The 20423-nt window shown below is 36.5% G+C and overlaps 1 protein-coding gene across 1 annotated transcript in view; it reads right to left on the minus strand.

Moving 5' to 3' along the window:
• The window catches only part of LOC150098946 (uncharacterized), a 118501-nt gene extending 100669 nt beyond the window's left edge, over positions 1–17832 (minus strand). Inside the window, exons 1-2 of the mRNA XM_090405776.1 lie at positions 17739–17832; positions 7596–7721 (exon numbers count right to left, since the gene is read on the minus strand). Coding sequence (XP_090261902.1) covers positions 7596–7721; positions 17739–17832 — 220 coding nt within the window. The remainder of the gene's footprint in view (positions 1–7595; positions 7722–17738) is intronic.
• Between the last annotated feature and the right edge of the window lie 2591 nt (positions 17833–20423).

The raw sequence follows: 20423 nt of genomic DNA on the forward strand, positions 1-20423 counted from the left end.
GAAAGAAGGGAGGTAGCGAGTGACGTGTTCCCTGAAGCTAGGTAACAGGGAAGAGAGGGCGCTGAATTGAAAACAAAAAGTAATAAATAAAGAGGAGAGTGGTGTGGATTATCGTTGATTGTAAAATGGTTAAAATTAATATCTCTTCAAAGGGAATTAAATATGAAGAGCCGTGATGATTTTGCAGTTTGATTCTTTCCTAATAAATAGGATAATTACATGGAGAATTTGGGGAACTTATACGAGGAATCTGTGGCGAGGATATGCTCATAGGCTTCTTGTGGTAGATGTTTTTTAATAATTTTTCGCATGCCTAGTTTCAATTTGATTACTACATATCCTTATTTATTTTTATTTGTAATCTTCTTTGTTCCTTCTACATTTCCGATATCTTGGATTGAATCCTGATAGGTCAGAGGAACTTCAGGTAATACAGAATACCATTTGTGTAAAGTTGTATTTCGTGTTATCCGAACTTAGTCTAAGGTTCCTGAAGTATTCGTTGACTCAGAAACGAAATGTCCTTTGAATACCAGTATTTATGGCATCGTAGCCTTCCAGACAACTTATTTTGTAAATGATGTCGTCGTTGTAGTGTGAATAATTTTCAAGTAGCCAAAATACTAATTAAAAAAGTAAATAGGCACACGATGAAAAGAGAACTTTACCAGTACCCGACTCCGAAGTTCGATCCACATTCTGGTTACCCTCGTTTTTAGTTGGTCTTATTATCGCCCTTATTGCCAATAGTTCTACATTATCCCCTACTTCCAGTATTAAAGGAATTAATAGTAGTTTTAAGATGGACAGAAACATATTTTGTTTTAAATTGTAAAATCCGTGAAAATAGCAACTCCTGCTATGGAAAATCTCTTGAGGTATGCAGAACACTAATCACGAATGCACAATTCAAAAAAAAAAAAAAAACGCATAAAAATAAGTAAAATTTGCTTTAAACATTCCTGAAGATTGGTCGTTTGAAATTGTTCACTAATTATTATGTTCAAAATAATTTATTCAAAATGAACGAAAAATAATTTAAAAAGGAACGGATGACGAAATGAAAACTAATAGTAAATCCTCTGATAATTCTCCGAATGTTGATATTTAAAAGAGTAGCAAAACATCATCGAGAAACTAAACAAACATGACTCATCAATACCCACAACAATGAATGAATTAATTTTGTTAAGTAAGAACAAAATGAATTCATTGTTGTGCGTATTTTTGTTAAAACCATTATGACGTCATGATTTTGGGTTTCCATATCAACAATAGCATCTAGTAATTAGGGTATGTTTCCGAAGTCTTCCGAAAGATATCTTCAATAAATTACGTGTTTTATTATTTCCTTGTTTTCTATTGCAAGTATCTAACTATATGCAATCAATTAATAATTCATTTAGGCGATATTTGTGGAGTCTCAGCATTGCAAAGACGTCTCCTTTCTGATGGTATCTTTAAAGATGTCCTCACTCTACTTCTCCCCCCCCCTCCCCCAATCTTTGGAATCTGCGCGTAGACGATCTTCTCTTTCTTTTCTGCTCTTCCAAATTGCTGATTATATTCTTAGGCACGACAGGAACCATAATAAAGTTCTAGAGCTTTGCGTCTAAGAAGCAATCATTCTCAGACCCTCTTCGATTGCTTTCTTATTAAGCGCGAAAAAAACCTCAGAAGATCTACAGAAATGAGATTAATACGTGTTTATAACCTTTGAAATACCCCAAAGAGAAATCAGCGATGTGAGGGGAAGTGAGTGTGTGTGTGGGGGGGGGGGGGGGTAGGTATAAAGCCAAAATCGAGCTTCCTGCTAACCATTACTAAAAATGAAACTGCTACTTATCACTTTCTTAAACTCCCGAAAAAAAGATACACATCCACAGGGAATGCCGAACCGGCTGTCACCTACTTTACTACCCTGTGACGTCATCACCGGGTGTTTTATTGGCGCTATTTGATTGAGTGCTTTTATTGCCAAGGGAGTACTAGAAAAGCTGGGCATCATTTTCTCCTTCATTCCTCCCTGGTGCGCGCGCGCGCTTACTTTCTTCCCCCCCCCCTCTCGTCTGTACATGATGCATCTAAACAAAATAATAATAATAAAAAAAAAAAGATTTTTTTTGAAAATCGATTCGATCTGTTGAGTAACAGTGAATGAGAAATGATTTCAACTTTCAGATATAAAAAATAAATGTTACACAATTAAAATGTATCTATGAAGTTCATTTTGTCCGTCTGTACTGATATTGTTTCTTTTCTAGTTGAACAGATTTTTTTATTTGAATTTCATACTTGAGATTCTCACTAAACTTTATTGGGTTCTTCTAGCTGGGGCGGAATGTAAACAAATTTAGTTGTATCAATTGCTAATAAAATTTGTCGGCTCATCTAAAGTTTGTGTTCATCAAACTATAAAATAAAAAAGCCAAACGGCCATTTTTTCTGGCGAAGTTAATTAAATTAAGGGGATAAAAATCCCTTATTATTTTACAGCCAGTATGCGAAACTCTGAGATCGAAAACTACGATCTAAGAGTTTCATGCCGAAGAACTATCGGCGAATCCAAGCGTAACTGGTAGTACCAAGGCAACTCGAAGCAAAGGTGGAGCAAGATCCCTCACTATCCTTGATATTTTCTTATAATGAAAAACACAGCTCCTAGGAGATGGAATAATGCCTTACATTATGAGGAGAGGTCACTCTAGAGTGACCTCTCTTTCATGCCGAAGAACTCTAGAGGAAACCTCTAGAGTTCTTCGGCATGAAACTCTTAGATCGTAGTTTTCGATCTCAGAGTTTCGCATACTGGCTATAAAATAATAAGGGATTTTTATCCCCTTAATTTAATTAATTTCTCCAGGAAAAATAGCCGTTTGGCTTTTTTATCTTAGTTATAATATATGGTCACACCTTTATAGCATTCGTATAGTGAAGGTATGTAAGTTCTTTTCACTTAAACTTTGATATCTGGAGGAAGGTGGAAACAATCCAATACCCTTGGAGGGTAACAAATAGCAATGTTGAACCAAGGAAGTAAACTGAGGTTCGGCTGTTGCTGTTATCCTGGGTGTGAGTTTTTGAGTTTGCTCCCTTAGGGTTTTTGCCTTAAAGGAGCACCTTGAGTCTCCGGGGAAGGTGTTCTCCGGCAGGGCCCGCTGAGGGGTTCTTGTCGGTGAATTATTTTCCTCGGAATTTGAGCGGTTCTGCTCAGGAGTCGGGGAACCCGTTGGGGTGCTAGGATGGGGCGGCCGACACTGAGTGGAACCAACGCTGAGCGGTTCTGCTTAAACGGGGAGCCCGTCGGGGTGCTTGGACGGGGCGGCCGTCAATGAGTGGAACCAACGCTGAGACATGGACGGTCTTTCGCCCACTATGGAGTGGCCTAGAGATCGTCCGATTTTTTGAGATTTTACCCTTTACTTACTAATCAGGGTAACAAATAGCAATGCTGAACCAAGGAAGTAAACTGAGGTTCGGCTGTTGCTGTTATCCTGGGTGATGAGTTTTTGAGTTTGCTCCCTTAGGGTTTTTGCCTTAAGGGAGCACCTTGAGTCTCCGGGGAAGGTGTTCTCCGGCAGGGCCCGCTGAGGGGTTCTTGTCGGTGAATTATTTTCCTCGGAATTTGAGCGGTTCTGCTCAGGAGTCGGGGAGCCCATCGGGGTGCTAGGATGGGGCGGCCGACACTGAGTGGAACCAACGCTGAGCGGTTCTGCTTAAACGGGGAGCCCGTCGGGGTGCTTGGACGGGGCGGCCGTCAATGAGTGGAACCAACGCTGAGACATGGACGGTCTTTCGCCCACTATGGAGTGGCCTAGAGATCGTCCGATTTTTTGAGATTTTACCCTTTACTTACTAATCAGGGTAACAATTAGCAATGCTGAACCGAGGAAGTAAACTGAGGTTCGGCTGTTGCTGTTATCCTGGGTGTGAGTTTTTGAGTTCGCTCCCTTAGGGTTTTGACCTTAAGGGAGCACCTTGAGTCTCCGGGGAAGGTGTTCTCCGGCACGGCCCGCTGAGGGGTTCTTGTCGGTGAATTATTTTCCTCGGAATTTGAGCGGTTCTGCTCAGGAGTCGGGGAGCCCGTTGGGGTGCTTGAACGGGGCGGCCGACACTGAGTGGAACCAACGCTGAGCGGTTCTGCTTAAACGGGGAGCCCGTCGGGGTGCTTGGACGTTGCGGCCGTCACTAAGTGGAACCAACGCTGAGACATGGACGGTCTTTCGCCCACTATGGAGTGGCCTAGAGATCGTCCGATTTTTTGAGATTTTACCCTTTACTTACTAATCAGGGTAACAATTAGCAATGCTGAACCGAGGAAGTAAACTGAGGTTCGGCTGTTGCTGTTATCCTGGGTGATGAGTTTTTGAGTTTGCTCCCTTAGGGTTTTTGCCTTAAGGGAGCACCTTGAGTCTCTGGGGAAGGTGTTCTCCGGCAGGGCCCGCTGAGGGGTTCTTGTCGGTGAATTATTTTCCTCGGAATTTGAGCGGTTCTGCTCAGGAGTCGGGGAGCCCATCGGGGTGCTAGGATGGGGCGGCCGACACTGAGTGGAACCAACGCTGAGCGGTTCTGCTTAAACGGGGAGCCCGTCGGGGTGCTTGGACGGGGCGGCCGTCAATGAGTGGAACCAACGCTGAGACATGGACGGTCTTTCGCCCACTATGGAGTGGCCTAGAGATCGTCCGATTTTTTGAGATTTTACCCTTTACTTACTAATCAGGGTAATGGATGGCAATGCTGTACCAATGAAGTTTTAACTGAGGTTCGGCTGTTGCTGTTACCCTCCTGCCATGATCAGAGCTTTCATAGCTCATTAACACCTTATCCCTACACTGTCCTCTACAGATAACGGGGAATATGAAAAGCATTCTTGCTTCGCCCCTTTAAGCCAGTCCTTATAAGGACTATAAGGACTTTGATATCTTTCCCCGTGTGGTTGCCGGGATAAGAATAGCGCCGACGTAAATCCAAGCGTGTCGTAAAAGGCGACTAAAATGGACGCAGAGATTCGAGAGTTTGAGTTCGCTGTATTAAGGTTTTTCCCTTAGGGGAGCAATTTGAGTCTCTGGGGAGAGTGTTTTCCGGCAGGGCCCGGTGAGGAGCTTTGTCGGTGAATGCTTTTCTTCGGAATATGACCGTTTCTGCTCGGTTGTGGCGTGTGGGTGGAAGGCCATCACTGAGTGGAGCCAACGCTGAGATGGACGGTCTTTCGCCGACGTAAATCCATGCGTGTTGTAAGAGGCGACTAAATGGACGCAGAGTTTTGCTCTCTCAGGTTTCTGCCGGAATTTTGCTCCCGCTGAAGGGGGGGGGAGCTTAAATCTCGGGAGGTTTTGCCTGGGAGTGCATATTTTGAGTCTCTGAGGAGGGTGTCCTCCGGCACGGCCCGCTGAGGGGCTTTGTCGGTGGATGCTTTTCCCTGGAATATGAGCGGTTCTGCTCGGTGGGGGGGGGGGCGTTCCCCATCACCGAGTGGAGCCAACGCTGAGTTGGACGGTCTTTCGGCTACTATGGAGTGGTCTAGAGATCGTTCTAATTTTTAGAGTCGGCTTTACTTAAAAAAAGCACCAATGTAGCTAATGCATGTCGTACGAGGCGACTAAAATTGGTACCCAGGGAGGGTAATGGATGGCAATGCTGTAGCCAATGAAGTTCTAATTGAGGCTCGGCTATTGCTGTTACCCTCTTGCCATGATCAGAGCTTTATTTATAGCTCAATAACACCTTATCCTTACAGTGTCCTCTACAGACAACGGGAAATATGAAAAGCAATCTTGCTTCGCCCATTTAAGCCAGTTCTTATAAGGATAAGGACTTTGATATCATCAAGGTCTACCTACTCACAGAGGAGACCTTAAAAAAGGTTGAAACCGGTGTGGGTAGTGACCTCTCCTCATAATGTAAGGCAGTATTCCATCTCCTAGGAGCTGTGTTTTACATTATGAGAAAATATCAAGGATAGTGAGGGAGCTTGCTCCACCTTTGCTTCGAGTTGCCTTGGTGTTGTACTACCAGGTGTTCACTTACGCTTGGATTCGCCGATAGTTCTTCGGCATGAAACTCTTAGATCGTAGTTTTCGATCTCAGAGTTTTGCATACTGGCTGTAAAATAATAAGGGATTTTTATCCTCTTAATTTAATTCATCTCACTATTTAACAGCAACTCAAGGCAAAACAGAATTACATATGTGGAGTACATAAGCCAGAATTAGCTCAGGTTCAATTGTTGTGATAACAATGACAGTCATTCACAAACAAGAATACGTTTGATTTGTGAATGTCTGCAACAATGCATAATGCTCATTACTTTTATGCTGCAATCATTTGTAATCCGTAATTTACAGCCTTTATCATTGAAATAATTAGTGTTGAAATTGGAGCTGGTATGAAAAAAAGATTTTGAAAGTGTTTAAGTTTCTCTAAAAAAAAATACACTTATTTTGTGTAGTAACAAGAATTTTTTTTTATAATATAATAATAGTTTGAACTTTGAACTTAATTGGTTGATGGACTGAGTCCTTGACTCTTTATCTCTTCATCTGGATTTTAGATTGTGGGTGATGAGATTATTGTGGGTAATTTACCCGCTCATTGTGAGCATTGAGGCTGTATCAGCTTTCTCTTGCGATGGAGGATTTCGGTTTTTTTTATGTTTGAAACGATCTGAGGGCTTATAGTCCGCTGCCTGTCGAACTAGCTGATTTGGGTGATTATCAGTGATTGTGAAGAATTTCTCCGCAATGCTTGTCATGTAGGTCTTAATATCTGGAAGATTGGCTTCTTGATGTAACTGGATGTTTCTGATGAATCATGGGGCATTGAATGCCATCCTTAGGCATTTATTCTGTATTATATGAAGTCTGTTGATGTTGCTTTTGGTCGTGTGACCCCACGTTGGAGAGGCGTAATTTAGTTGCGGTCTGATTACCGATTTGAAAAGGAGGATTTTGTTGTTTATGCTTAGGAAGCTGTTCTTATTCAAAAGTGGATATAGCTGTGCTATAATATGACTTGCCTTAGTGGCAACACTATCCATATGTGACTTGAAGTTTAGACGTCTATCAAGATGAATTCCCAGATATTTGGTAGAATTGCGCCAAGGGATGATTTTACCAAACATTTGTATGCTTGTATTCGGTTCTGCTTTACGTCTGGTGAAAAGTACTGCAGAGCTTTTGTTTGGATTAATTGCGATACGCCACTTGGTGTACCAATCCTCCAATTCATTGACTGCTCTCTGCAGCTTGATTGTGGCCAGGTGTGGACGGAGGGATCTGGCTATAATGATTGTGTCGTCGGCATACAGAGCGGTGATAGCTGGAGACAGTTTGGGGAGATCTGCCATGTATATGGAGAAGAGTAGGGGAGATAGTAGAGAGCCTTGAGGGACTCCAGCCGTGATTCTCCTCTCTGTGGATCTGATACCGTTGAGTTTTATTTTAATAATAATAGTTCTCTGAAACATTTGAAATTCAAAAATACTTTTTCAAAAAATAAATTGGTGTATGAGTATATTTAACTTTTATTTGCTTATCTCTTTAGAGATGCAGTTAATATAACTTCAGTATAAAATTAAATAAAATTTATTCGTTTACCTGACGAAGTATTCCAGATATGTATTGGTGTTTGGACGGTGAAGTTTTCAGAATAATCTTGTGTGACATCATCGGCAATCGTTGACGTTATTGGATTGTTTGTAACTTTTGTTATTCCATCGATTTCTGTAATATAAAGTGAAAATTAATATAGAGTATGCAGCGATCTGTCTTTCTAATAATATCTTTCGGTGATCAATTTACACTCATAATCACAAAAATTGTCATAAATGTAAATACCTTTAAATACCTTTTTTTTTTTTTTGCATTGTCCGTATCACAAACAACGAATTTGTCTGTGATGAACTATAACGCAATCTCCAATTGATTTATCTGTTTAGTGGCATTAAAAACCTCGAATTTCCAGCAGTTGAAATCTAGTAATATTCATAACTAAAACTGGTAACCTACCGTCATTTAAAATAAAGTAACTTTTTTCTAAAAAATCAAATGGCTTTTCACGATTTGATCAAAGCGCATGTTATTTTGTTCTTTCGACTAAGTTCAATATTAAAACGTGTTTCTAATTTAACAACCACTTTTTTTTCCTTTATACCGAAAATACATGAAATACGTCGAATTCACTTTTAATCAATATATAATTTTATTGATGAATAATGACTACATATACTGCTAAATATACAGAATTTTGGAGTTATTTAAATTTGTTCCAACGTACATCAATCACAGGGATGAACAAACTAACTTCAAAGCGTCAACTCTTGTCTTTTAAAGTGTAAATTGCTTTATTGGACGTCCTCTTTCGATATCGATTTTTTTTCTACGTGTGGGAATAGCACAGGGCTTTTGTGCATATTCTACTAATGGATCGCATATTGAAGGCGCAACAGTTTCTATTTATATTGTGAAAAATTTCCATAAAGCCTTTGGTTAATGAGATAGCCTTCTCTTCACCTTGATGGATGCAATTTACAACAAAAACCTGTGGAAGTGAAGGATGAGGAGGAGGATTAACGCTACAGAATAAAAAAAAATCTCGAAAAATGGCTTTAGGAGAGCATGTTATCTCTCTCTCTCTCTCTCTTTTTCTCTCTCTCTCTTGGAAGATAACACCGACAACGGATAGCATGTTAGTGTTTTTGTGTGTCGAGCTCATTTTCTCTCCATAACCGGAATCTAAGGATTGTCCAATTATAATAGGGCGCTAAGCCTTTACGTAAGACGTTGCATAACTCGGAGACTAATGCTGGCGAGCTAATTACCTAAAAATATTTAAGTTTGTTTGGTCATACTACTTAAATTAAGTGGAAGATATTTAGAGAAATGTTCTATTAGTGCAGATTAGTAAAACTCATAATACACTAACAGAAAAAATATTAGAATTTTAATACTAATTATATCTTTTTTAAAGGGAAATCACATAGTTCCAAACTTTGTATATTGTTTCGTGATATAGTTTTTTCTGTATATTTTTATATATAATTATATTCTCTTTTCATTAATTAATTTTATAGTTAAAAAGAGCATCCATGGAGATATACTTATTTCAAAGCTCTTTCAAAAGTTCTGCACACAGCGCATGCGCGATAAGTAGGATGACGTAATAGTTTCCACTTTCACGTGTAATTGTTGTAAGCTAGACTGAACAAAAATATTGTGTTTCTATTTCTGGTGCGTTCATGTTTCCACGAAATACGACTTCAAATTAAAAGAAGAATTTGACGTAGCTCGGATATCACGCAATGATAGCGTTCATACATCTGATGACGTATCTGATATTCCCCTGCACAATTCCCTCCTTTCCTTATAGTCGTGCCACGAGCTCTCCAGACATCAGTCTGTTTCCGAAGTTGAAATAATTATTCAGTAGGAAGTACTCGACTACCATTGACGAGGTTTTTGTTGTAATGTCACCACACACACACACACACACAAAGGTTTGTTGACAAGAATACGAAGCTCACCCAAATGTTGGGTAGTTTAATTTTGTTAAGTAAATGTTTTTTGATTTACTAACGGTAGTACACTTTGCAGAACCTTTTAAAATGACCCTCGTATTATCTTCGATCATTTTATTTAGCTTGTCTTCAAATTTCCTGCGCAATTTGAAGACAAGCTAAATAAAATTTGTATCTGTATATTTTTAAATACTTGTATCTGTATTATATATGTTTATTCCTCCTGTAGTTATTACAGTCATCTTTATGTTCTTTTTGAATAGGTATTACTAATGGTTTTTTTTTCATGAATTAGGTGTTCTGATGTTTCAAAATTCTGTTGATTCAAGCGTTTTTCTTCAAATGTTACTCTTGTAATATTAATCAGTCTCTTATTTTATTGTTCTTTTGAAGTTCTTCTTTTTATTTTATTCTGTTATTAAGTTTTGAAGCCATACTTATATCATAATTGCTTTCATATATTTGTTTATTATATTCAGTCTTGAAAGAATTTTTTTTCATTTTTCTAAGGCTATTGTCTACATTTCATTTATTCTTTTATTTGTTTATTACGTACTTTATATGCTTTGTTCTAATTGTTATAATATCAGCCTATTCTGAATATTTCGAAAATTGTTTCTATTATTGTGAAATTAATCACCTATTGTTGTGAAACCATTGTCTGTGAACTATGTTTTTTTTTTCGATTTCGCTATTATAGTTATGCGTATCTTTTTTCTTTTTGTTCCTAAACTTGAAATTCTGTTTTTTTGTTTCTCTTTATGTAGTTTAATTTTTTAAATGCCGTTATCAATAAGAACTTTAAAAATGCATCGATTCTGAATGCAAACAAACTTGCAAGAGATTAATCTCGTTCTTCATAAGAAAATCTCTTAACTGGAATGTGTAATATGCCAAAAACAAGTCGAATGAATTAATTAATATCTGAAAAAAAAATGTCATAGTTAGCATGTTACTGGGAACTCTGCGTTTTATCATAACATGCTCATCAAATTTGTCCTCATACTGTCATTCAAGCGATGTGTAGATTTATATCAACGTACGACAAACCTCAACACGGCCTTGCGTTTAACACCGATTTTAATACATTCATCGTGGGTAGTCAAGGTGACTTCCAAACACGTTGTCCTACAGCTACGATTTATAACTTGCTTTACAGTGTTTGCACATGTAAATAACGATTTTGTTTTTATTCATTTGGCCATTTTCAACATTTTATGGCAATCCGAAGCTCTAAAATGTTGGATCCACACTATTTTAAATCGTGGATGGGTTGAAGGTTGAGAATAAAGAAAAACACTTATTAAAATTAAGTATTAGATATCATGGTTTTTATGTAGAATTGAACTCTGTTTCTGCTTGATTCAAATCGAATCCAGTTTTATTTATTACCGAAACATTATAGTTCCTCACGCCTTCATCGAAGATCTTAATGTTTCCAATATTTCTAAGCCTCGTTTTTAAACATTTTGGAGAGAAACTTCAGCAGTTTCTCTCCAAAGTCATGTTTTAGAGAAACTGCTTTTGGTTTCAGCCTTTTTAAAGGTTGGATTATTATCATAAAAACTTAAAAAGAATAGGAAAAAAAACGTGGAAAGGTTTTCTTGTATCAGAACGAGAAACACGATAAAAATAATATTGTTGAAATCTCTAAGGATGTTGGTTCTACTTGTTTTCTTAGTCCACCTATAGCCTTGGTTAAATTATTCCTACTTGGTTTCTGTATCTCTACTTTAACTTGATATGATCGTTGAATTTCGTATGAAATGCAATACACATCTTATAAATATGAAGCATCACGGGGAGAATAGAATATGGGTATTACAACCCTCTATTTCTCTCTCAATATATACTTGCTGTAATGGAAATAATATATTTTCGCATTCTTTATTTTCTTATTTCTGAAATGCATGTTTTCCTGGTTTCTCCTATGTAGTAAAAGAATATTTCTATAAAGAAGTTTTGATATATTTTAGCATCGTTTAGTTCAACTAACCATAAACTTTCATAATTTTATTTTAACAAATGATCGATCGTATGTATGTTTGATGTTTTTTTAGTCTTCACTCAAAGACGAAATATTCCGAGACAAAAAACACGAATATTGGAATGTGGATAAAGAGAATTAGTTTTCCCCCCCCCAGACTCCTTGTGAATTTCGATAAAACATTTTTTTCTGAATATCTCAAACAAATAAACTACGTTATTTCAAAGATAATTCACAACTTGCAACGTTTTTTGTTCTGCACTCTGATTCAAATTTTTTGTAACATATGCGCGCTATGACGTCATATATTGTTGAGAAAAACATCTGAATTAAAAAAAGCAATATCATAAACGACAATAGATACGTGACATACCTTTATTTAATCCGCTAAACTATATTAGTCCGCGCGGTTAGCCTAGTGACTGTGCGCTTTGCAATCATATACCTAGGGAATGAGTGTCTTAGGTTCGATTCCCGTCTAAGACGGAAGGAGCTAAAGCATCTTCCTCAGCCATAGCCAAGTTAGCCGGTCTCGGGTGTTGACAGTAAGGTTTTTCCCCAGTTTATCTGGGGGTTTTCATCCCGCGAAACAGGCAAACCGGTTTTGAGAACTCAACACTACAGGACATAGAATACACCGGGGTAGGGCTGACCACCTTATCCTGTGAACGGTTTGAGGTCCGATGATTAATAAACCCTCGACAGCGCGAGGGAAAGGAAGATGGGATGAGATGAGAAACCATATTAACAATAACGTTCTACAAATGCCAACCTTGTCGTTTGTGTTATAAAGTCTGTTTTACAGATGAAAAAAAGAAACGGGTGTAGAATGAATGCAAATGGCATTTTAAAAATTATTTCAATTCCTGAATAATTTAGAGCCATTTTCGTTCATATTTTTAAGTAAAACATAAAATCCGTCCATGCGTTTAAGAATTATTTTCATTTCTATTTTTGATATTTAATTATATTTTTTTAACCTTTTCGCTTCTGTTATTTTTATTCTTACTGGAAGTAGCTCGAACATTTTATTCTGGAAAAATAGCAGGTGGCCACGGAATGACATTTATGGATAGCGTTGGGTAGCAAATGGATGATCAGACTCATGTTGGGAATTCGCGGGAACCTTTTAATAGTTACAAGCATCGGAGAGCTACGTGAGTTGCGTGAAAGAACGAGCTGGAAGTAGCTAGGTCACGTAATAGAAAATCTTTATGCGTTTTGTATGATATGAAACTAACCACAAAGCTTCGTTTACATTTGAATAATTTGTAATGAAATAATAAACACCGTAGACTTTAAGCAATTTATTACGTAAACTACGATTTCAACCGCCATCTTACTTTATTCTCATGGGCTAGTGACGTCATATACGTATGGCTATTGAAAAATCCTCCGAAGTTACGAACTGTTAAAATTAATGCAGCGGATCTCAAAATACACGTGTATTTAATTAATTAAGATTGCACTTCAGCATCCCCTATGGGTTCCTATGAAAGCTATGTTAATACGATAACCCTCCCCCCCCCCCTCTCTTCAAGTAAGCGATTGCCTTCTGAACTAGGTGAACTGTGTCTCAGTCGCATGTTAACTATGATGTCACACTCTATAACGCAAGCGTGAACTATTGAGGCCTTCGTGCTGCATGGGTGTAATTAAATTTCTATTGTAGTATGCAAATGAGGCTTGTGAGAACTCTACGTGCATTTCCATACTCAAGCAGTGTTGACTTACTTCCATTGAATGACTTAGCAGGACTACAATATGCCTTTTCCAGATATTTAATAATATTTTGTTGCACACATTCGGTTTTCAGTGGTATATATTTTATTTGTAGTTTCGTTATAAGCATTTCAAAATGGTGTGTTTCCATAATATGCATAGGATATTCCACATGAAATAGTAATCCAGCTAGTAATTATTTTATTTTCAATTATGAATAAATACTTTTTCTAAAATTTAATATTATCTTAAAGTTTAATTAATTTTATAGAAGAAAATTAAATTAATCTTATCAACTGCATTTGACTATTTATTTCATACACCAGATAGTTTACTTAATTGATAATTTACTTAGTTTGATAATTTATCTTAATTTTTTATTCCAATCAACCCGCTCAGGGCTAGCAATTGGGTGATAAAATTTTCCACTGACTATTTCCCTATCAGATATTCATCAACTGATCTAGTACTTTCTTCCTTCTGAATAATAATAATAATTAAAATAACAATACGACAGTTAGACATATGAGTTTAATATTTTTCTCTTCTCCCACCTCCCCATATGTCACATTCAGTGACACAAATATGATTTTTTTTTCCTTCTCCCCTTCTCACTGTTCGCTAACCTTCTCTTCCGCAATCCGACTGGTATTAGCCAATGAAAATATATTATTCGCTATTCAAATACTTCTCGACGATATAAGATCATTACAACAATGAAAACAAGTGGAAAAATTAAATATTTTAATATGAGTAACCACTTTTTATTGATGCACGGCGTGATTTGGACCCCATTGAAAAGAGAAATTCAGCCGACAATGGTCAGTTTTTAGACATAAAAATGTACATAAAGAATGGCAACTTCGAAGACTGTAAAAGCATTGAAAAAAAGGTCAAGAATTCTGAGTTTTTTGGAATAAAGTTTTTGCAGTCTTTGCGGATGGATTTTAATTAGAGAAATGCTGTAGGAGAACAAATGTTTTCTAATTTAACAACATTAGTTAAAGCTGTACTGTGCCTCCCTCATTCATCAGCAGCAACTGAAAGAATATTTTCAGCAGTGACAATAAATAAAAATAAAATTAGCAATCAAGTGCAAACTCCCTCGATGAATGGACTCCTTTTGACAAAAGAAAAATTAAAACATTTATCAGCTACAGATTTTACTATCTCTGAAGAGTTAATTTAGCAAAATCTGTTAAAAATAATGAATAATAATGCATATTAAATAACTGAAAATTTAATGTTACATTATTTTAAATACTAAAATACAAAAATTATATGATAAATTACTATACATGTTAAGTGCTAGAATTACAATTGAGACTATTATGATGATTGACAACTGCAGCTCTTAGACTCATAGATGACTTTTGACTTTTCTGAGTTTTGACTTTTTTTTTTCATATTTGTCGTACATGTGTTAATTTACGGTTTTACATAGCGTTCATCTATGATAATAAGGTAAAATGCCCTAAATAGAGTGAATGAAACTAAAGCAAATAAAAATTTAGTACTTTGTTTCTAGATCTAGTACCTTTTTCCTGCATAAGTTGGTACTAAATATTTTGCTGAGTGGTCACCCTGGTGGGGAGTATGAAAAGCATTTTGCTTCACCCTTTATGTCAGAAATGTTAATCGTAAAAATTCCAATCAATACTTTTAAACAAATATGTATTGTAGTTTTGTTTAGGACAGCGATTTACAACTGCTTAATTCGATTTAAATTGAATAATTTCTTTGTTTACTATGTATTAGGTGGAGAGTATTTCTAAATATCAAGGACAACAACAGAAAACTTTAAAAGACACTCTTGTTATCTGGCTCTTTATGAAAGGCTTACTTTGTTGCCCTTTTAAATGCAGAATAGCATTAACGTCTTGCTTAAAATTCATGGGACTCTTCGATCGAGTAAGAGAACAGTTGTTTTCTTTGCATTTCCATGAAACTCATACAACGTTGCCGTATTAGAGTGTGTGTGTGTTGATTTATCGTAAGCGAAAGTTAAATGAACTAATAATTCATTTAATCCATTCCATCCTACAAAGTGACATTGTTGATAATGGTTTGCAAACTATACGATATTATTTTTTTTTCAATTCATTTCAATTCATTATACTATTCGAACTGAAATTTGTATGCATTATTCAAAGTAGAATCTTCGCTAGTAAAAAAATTCTCCTTCTACAAAGAATAAAAATGTGAAATGAAAAAGATACAAGCAGTTATTACAGGAGCTACAGTAACGAAAAACTCTACCCTATATTTTCCATATAATTATAATCCGGTAAAATAATGACATAGCAAAAGACATAATCATAGATTCAACACCAACTTCGTCACTTAGTTATGGTGTACTTAACACTTTCATTAACGCATCCGGGTAAGAAGCAGTCCTAAGACGTACAACTTTGTTTAAGCAACCCATGACGACAAAGCTATAATTAAAACAGGCATGCAGTGTTCCTTAATAACAGCTCAAGGATTTCGGGATGCAAGTCTCAGAATTAAATTTGTTGTAATGGTTCAATTCACTCTTGCTTCTTCTTTTCCTTTTGTGTACTATATCTCTAACAGCTTTAGGCAGTAATAAATATCAAAGAAAGTTACAAACCAGCATCATCAGTTAGAGGGCTACAAATATTCATGATTATCTAAAGGTCTTCAGATGTTAGTTGAAAGAAATAACTCATTAACTATTTTCCAATTATTGCTGACCATTATCATAAGCGATTATTTAGCGTCGCTAATTCTTTCTTTTTCTCACTTTTCTCTGAATTGAACAACCACAATAAAAGCAATCAAATTGCACCACCAAAGAAAGCTTACAAATATAATCCACTCAAGGAAAACTTCTCCAACGACAAGTAATTATTTTTCTGATTCAATGATTCTCGCTAATTGAAACTCAAGTACCTCCAAAAAAGATGGGAATATAATAAAACGAGATAGCAGATAAAGAAAAGTGAAATTGATTCGGTTTTAATTATCATAAGTAAGTGGCTGGAAGATTTCCGTTTTTATTTTTCTAGAATCCGGGGCGCAAAAAAAACGAAAATTGACAACAGACGGAGCCACCATCAAGGACAAGTGAATTATTAAATTACAACCACACACACACACACTTAACAACTAACGAATCCTTTGTCCCTTTACTGTATTTCTTGTTACGGGTGTTAGATGCTGTTGTAAAGCAACGCACGTGATGTTTCTTTTACCCTGGCATGAAAAAGAAAACGAGAAAATAAACAAAAACTAAAGCGAGAACGGCTTTCTGAAATCTCATTTCCTGTTTGCTCTTTATCTGTTTTATCCGCGATGTCACTCCCAGCTCTCCATCTGTAAATGTAATGGACCAATCATCTTTATGTGTACTTGGCTAGCTACAAATGATGGAAACACAACCAGTCTGCCACATGAAGTAGAAGCATTTGGCGTTATTCGACCTACGATGGACCTTACAGAAGAGGACAGACGTTCTGATCCCATTAGCCAGCTGGAAGTCTATGATATATCAATTAAGAACAGCCAGTGAGGACCCGCCGGCGATGAAAGAAATAAATCACTTCTTTTTCGAGGTAATTACATCAGTAACCTAAGCTTGCCACACTGAGAGATAACTAAAAGAAAGATTTGCTCAAATAAAGCATGGAGGATTAATTGAGTTTTTCGAAAGATATATAAACGAGTTTCCATAGGAATGGAATTGTTTTGTTTTCATGCTCGCTTATGCTTGATCTCATGTTCTAGACTGAGATAACTAAACAAATGATTATTGTGTACTGAATCACCAAGTGCGATCATAAAAAAGGACACGTCGCTGAGACTAGCATACTCATATGGATTTAAGAACATTGTAAGAAAGGGGTTTCAGCTCCATCGTTTTCGAACATCAACTTCTTTATTCTGAACCATTACTTTTGGAGTAAATCGAGAAAAAAAGAGGGGAGACGTTTCTCCGTGACAAATACCAAGTAGGGGGATGAGAAGTGTTTTTTCTTTCAAATATGTTTGCAAGAGAGAGAGAGAGAGAGAGAAAGAGTAACAAAATCGGTGGGTTGTTTATTTATACAAACCACCCCGGAAGGTTGATTATAAAGCCATGCTTTCGTATCGGTCGAGAGTGAAGTGCGACTGGTGTATAAGGTGAGAAGCAAAACATAGCTCAGCCCACTATCAAAATACTTGAGGATCATCTCTCATCCATTTCTAATCGTAAAAGATTCACGATTAATTATGTCTGCTTTGATATCTGCTGTGAAGCTTGACAAAACAATTGAAGCTATACATGATTTCTTCTAATCCAACATCTGAAATAATGGACTTTTCAAGCGAAGGTGACTTAATGGCCCCATAGAGATTGGATGAAGTATCTTCCTGCAGCGAGTTCTGAGATTTCATGGAATAGGAGGACGAGGAAGAGATAGCAGACAATAATGATGAAGAGCTGTATTCAAAACAATACTGAGTTGTTCGAATGGTGAAGGAGTAGATGCTGTAGTTTATTTTATTTACTTAAGCTATAACTCAGTTCTTTCTCTATTGTTATTTCTAATATTTTTTCTCGGATAACAAATGTTCCAGGAATGTACACCGTCCATATTTTCATCCTCTTTGGTAAAATATATTTTTCTGAAATCCATGCAAAATAATATATTTAGATTCGGCAGTCATTAAATATTTGGCAGCACTTTAAAATATTACTTTTTGACGGTTGCATTAGTTAGTAATGGGTATATGCCAGTATGATTCATTACAACACTTCTCACCATTTAGAAACTTATTATTACTGGTTAAAAGATATAAAATAATCGCAACTAAATTTTAAACTAATTAAAATCACAGACATATTACAGCAAGACACTTTGTTTAGTTTAAAACTGTATTTATCACATGTTCTTTGACTTCTTTAAATCTTTATATTTTCCAATCCAATTTTCATAGTAGCGAAATCATCATATTCTGATATTTTAATATTCGCAATTTCCAAATGATTTTTCTTTTCTAACCACATTGATCCAGCAAATAAAGATGCGGATGGCATTTGCTATCACCTATCTCACACAAATTGCTCATATGCAGAACAAAATTCGTAATTATGCTCCAAACATTCTCTGTCTCTTCCTTATCAGTGATCCGTTTAAGTATTTTAGTGGCCTTCTAAGTAATTCAATCTCCGGCAAATGTCAGCACTTATCCCTATGATTTACTTTAATAAATCTTACAGCAAACGCGAAGAAGCTCTAAATATAGAGACACTCCACTGTTTTAGATGATACATCCTGATGTGTATATTTCCAGTTAAAAACAACTGTCTTATACGACAGACAGCGATACCTTTAGAGTCGATTGTATATCTCATTGACACGTGGAGAACTTAGGATTTCGAAAGAGGTGCCGTCATAAGAAGCTATATCAGTGTATATCAGTGGGTGGCTTATCTGTGATCTTATTATCGAGAATCAGTTGCAGACATTAGCAGGTGATAGAAAATGTGACGGTGCCATTTAGTCTAAGAAAAGCACGAGATACAATCTAAGAAAGTTAATTCGAAGGTGACCGAATTAACTTTTCAGGTTTCAGGTTTGAAGCGAAACTTTGCGTCAATAACTACATAGTTTCTACGGAAGGGAAGGTACACAATAACCAATATCACACATGTCATCATCAACACAGGCTACACCATCTTAAAGGTCATAAGTTCATTGTTGCGAGCGAGTTTGTCAAGTATTAGACGTTGTGATATGCAACGAAAAATTGCTCCAATCGGATTGCGAGCGTGTATGAGTCATTTACGTGGAGAAATGCCTTAAACTAGGATGTATCCTTTCCAGAAGGTTGTCATTTTTCCTGGTATGAACTCCGGCCTTTGGTCCTAGTTTACAGTAGGATGAACGCCAGGGAATATGGAAGACGTTTATATAATGCAATGTTTCCTATATTGCGGAAGTTATACGGAACTGATGCGTATATTTTTCAACACAAATTCACCATGTCACATGCACGCGCTATTGCGACATGGTTTGAGAGACAATATGTAAAAAAAAAATGATTACTCTGCATAGAATCCCGATCTCAACCCAACAGGACACTTTTGGGGCTAACTAAAATGTCGAGTGTGGGCCACATCAGTGCATTTAAAAATGATCCATGGATTATTCTTCCTGTCGAAGGATGAATGATCCAAAATACCTAATTACAGTTATTACAAACTGATGGAGAGTATACATAAAATATTGGAATAAGATCCATATACTATTTCATTCTGTGCATTTTACGTTTATCTGAAATATAGTGCTTATTTCAACACACTCATCCATATATAATATCACAATAAATATAGAAGTGCACACACACACACATCCGATATCCCCAATGCGTTCCAATCGATAATTATCTTTAAACGTAATGCTTTAAGTATCTTATGGGTCATTAAACACAAAGATGCATTATTCTGATACATATTATCTTTGGTCTAGTTAGCCCGGAACCAAATGTAAATTATTATGAGAGATGAATGCTTAGTAGGCCTTTGGCTATTCAATTCTGTTTCTAACAACAGTCTTTTCTACTATGAACTGGACGATAATGCTCGCTAATCGTATTTTTCGAATTACTGACCCTATGCAAAGGAGACATCCTTTGCATACGGTCAGAAACCTACATTAATTTAGACTCATAATAATAACGCCATTATAAATTCAGCATTGGTACCTTAACCTTAACACTATCGAGTGAATACAAGTTTATCTGGAAATTCTAAACGTTAGTTGTCAAAACTTTTATTGTCCTTCCTGGCTAGCCAGAATTTTTTTAATGATATTGCAAAAATATATCCTTTAAGTTATTGTTTTTAACGTTTTATACTACATATGTAAACATTTGTTTTCTATTTTGCGGCTCTATATATAAATGGAAATGGCAGATGAACTAACAGAAACAATTGTTATGAAGATTTATGGATTCCTTGTAACAGCAGCCTAGTTCGCGCAAAAGTAGGGCACGGTGTTTTATGGATCTATCTACTTCTGTGCACTAACTCTATCAAAGTATCATAGATAAAGCTGTCACTGAATCCTTGTCATCCAAAAAACAGTTATGAGAACATTTTCTGGAATATGTTAAAACGCTATTATTTATTGATAATTCACTTATTTAGTTGCACAAGAGCAGCCATACAGGACTTACGACAAAAACACC

Source organism: Typopeltis vanoorti, chromosome 15, assembly GCF_054136105.1.
Source record: "Typopeltis vanoorti isolate ZY-2024b chromosome 15, IOZ_Tvanoo_1.0, whole genome shotgun sequence".
NCBI classification, from domain to species: domain Eukaryota; kingdom Metazoa; phylum Arthropoda; class Arachnida; order Uropygi; family Thelyphonidae; genus Typopeltis; species Typopeltis vanoorti.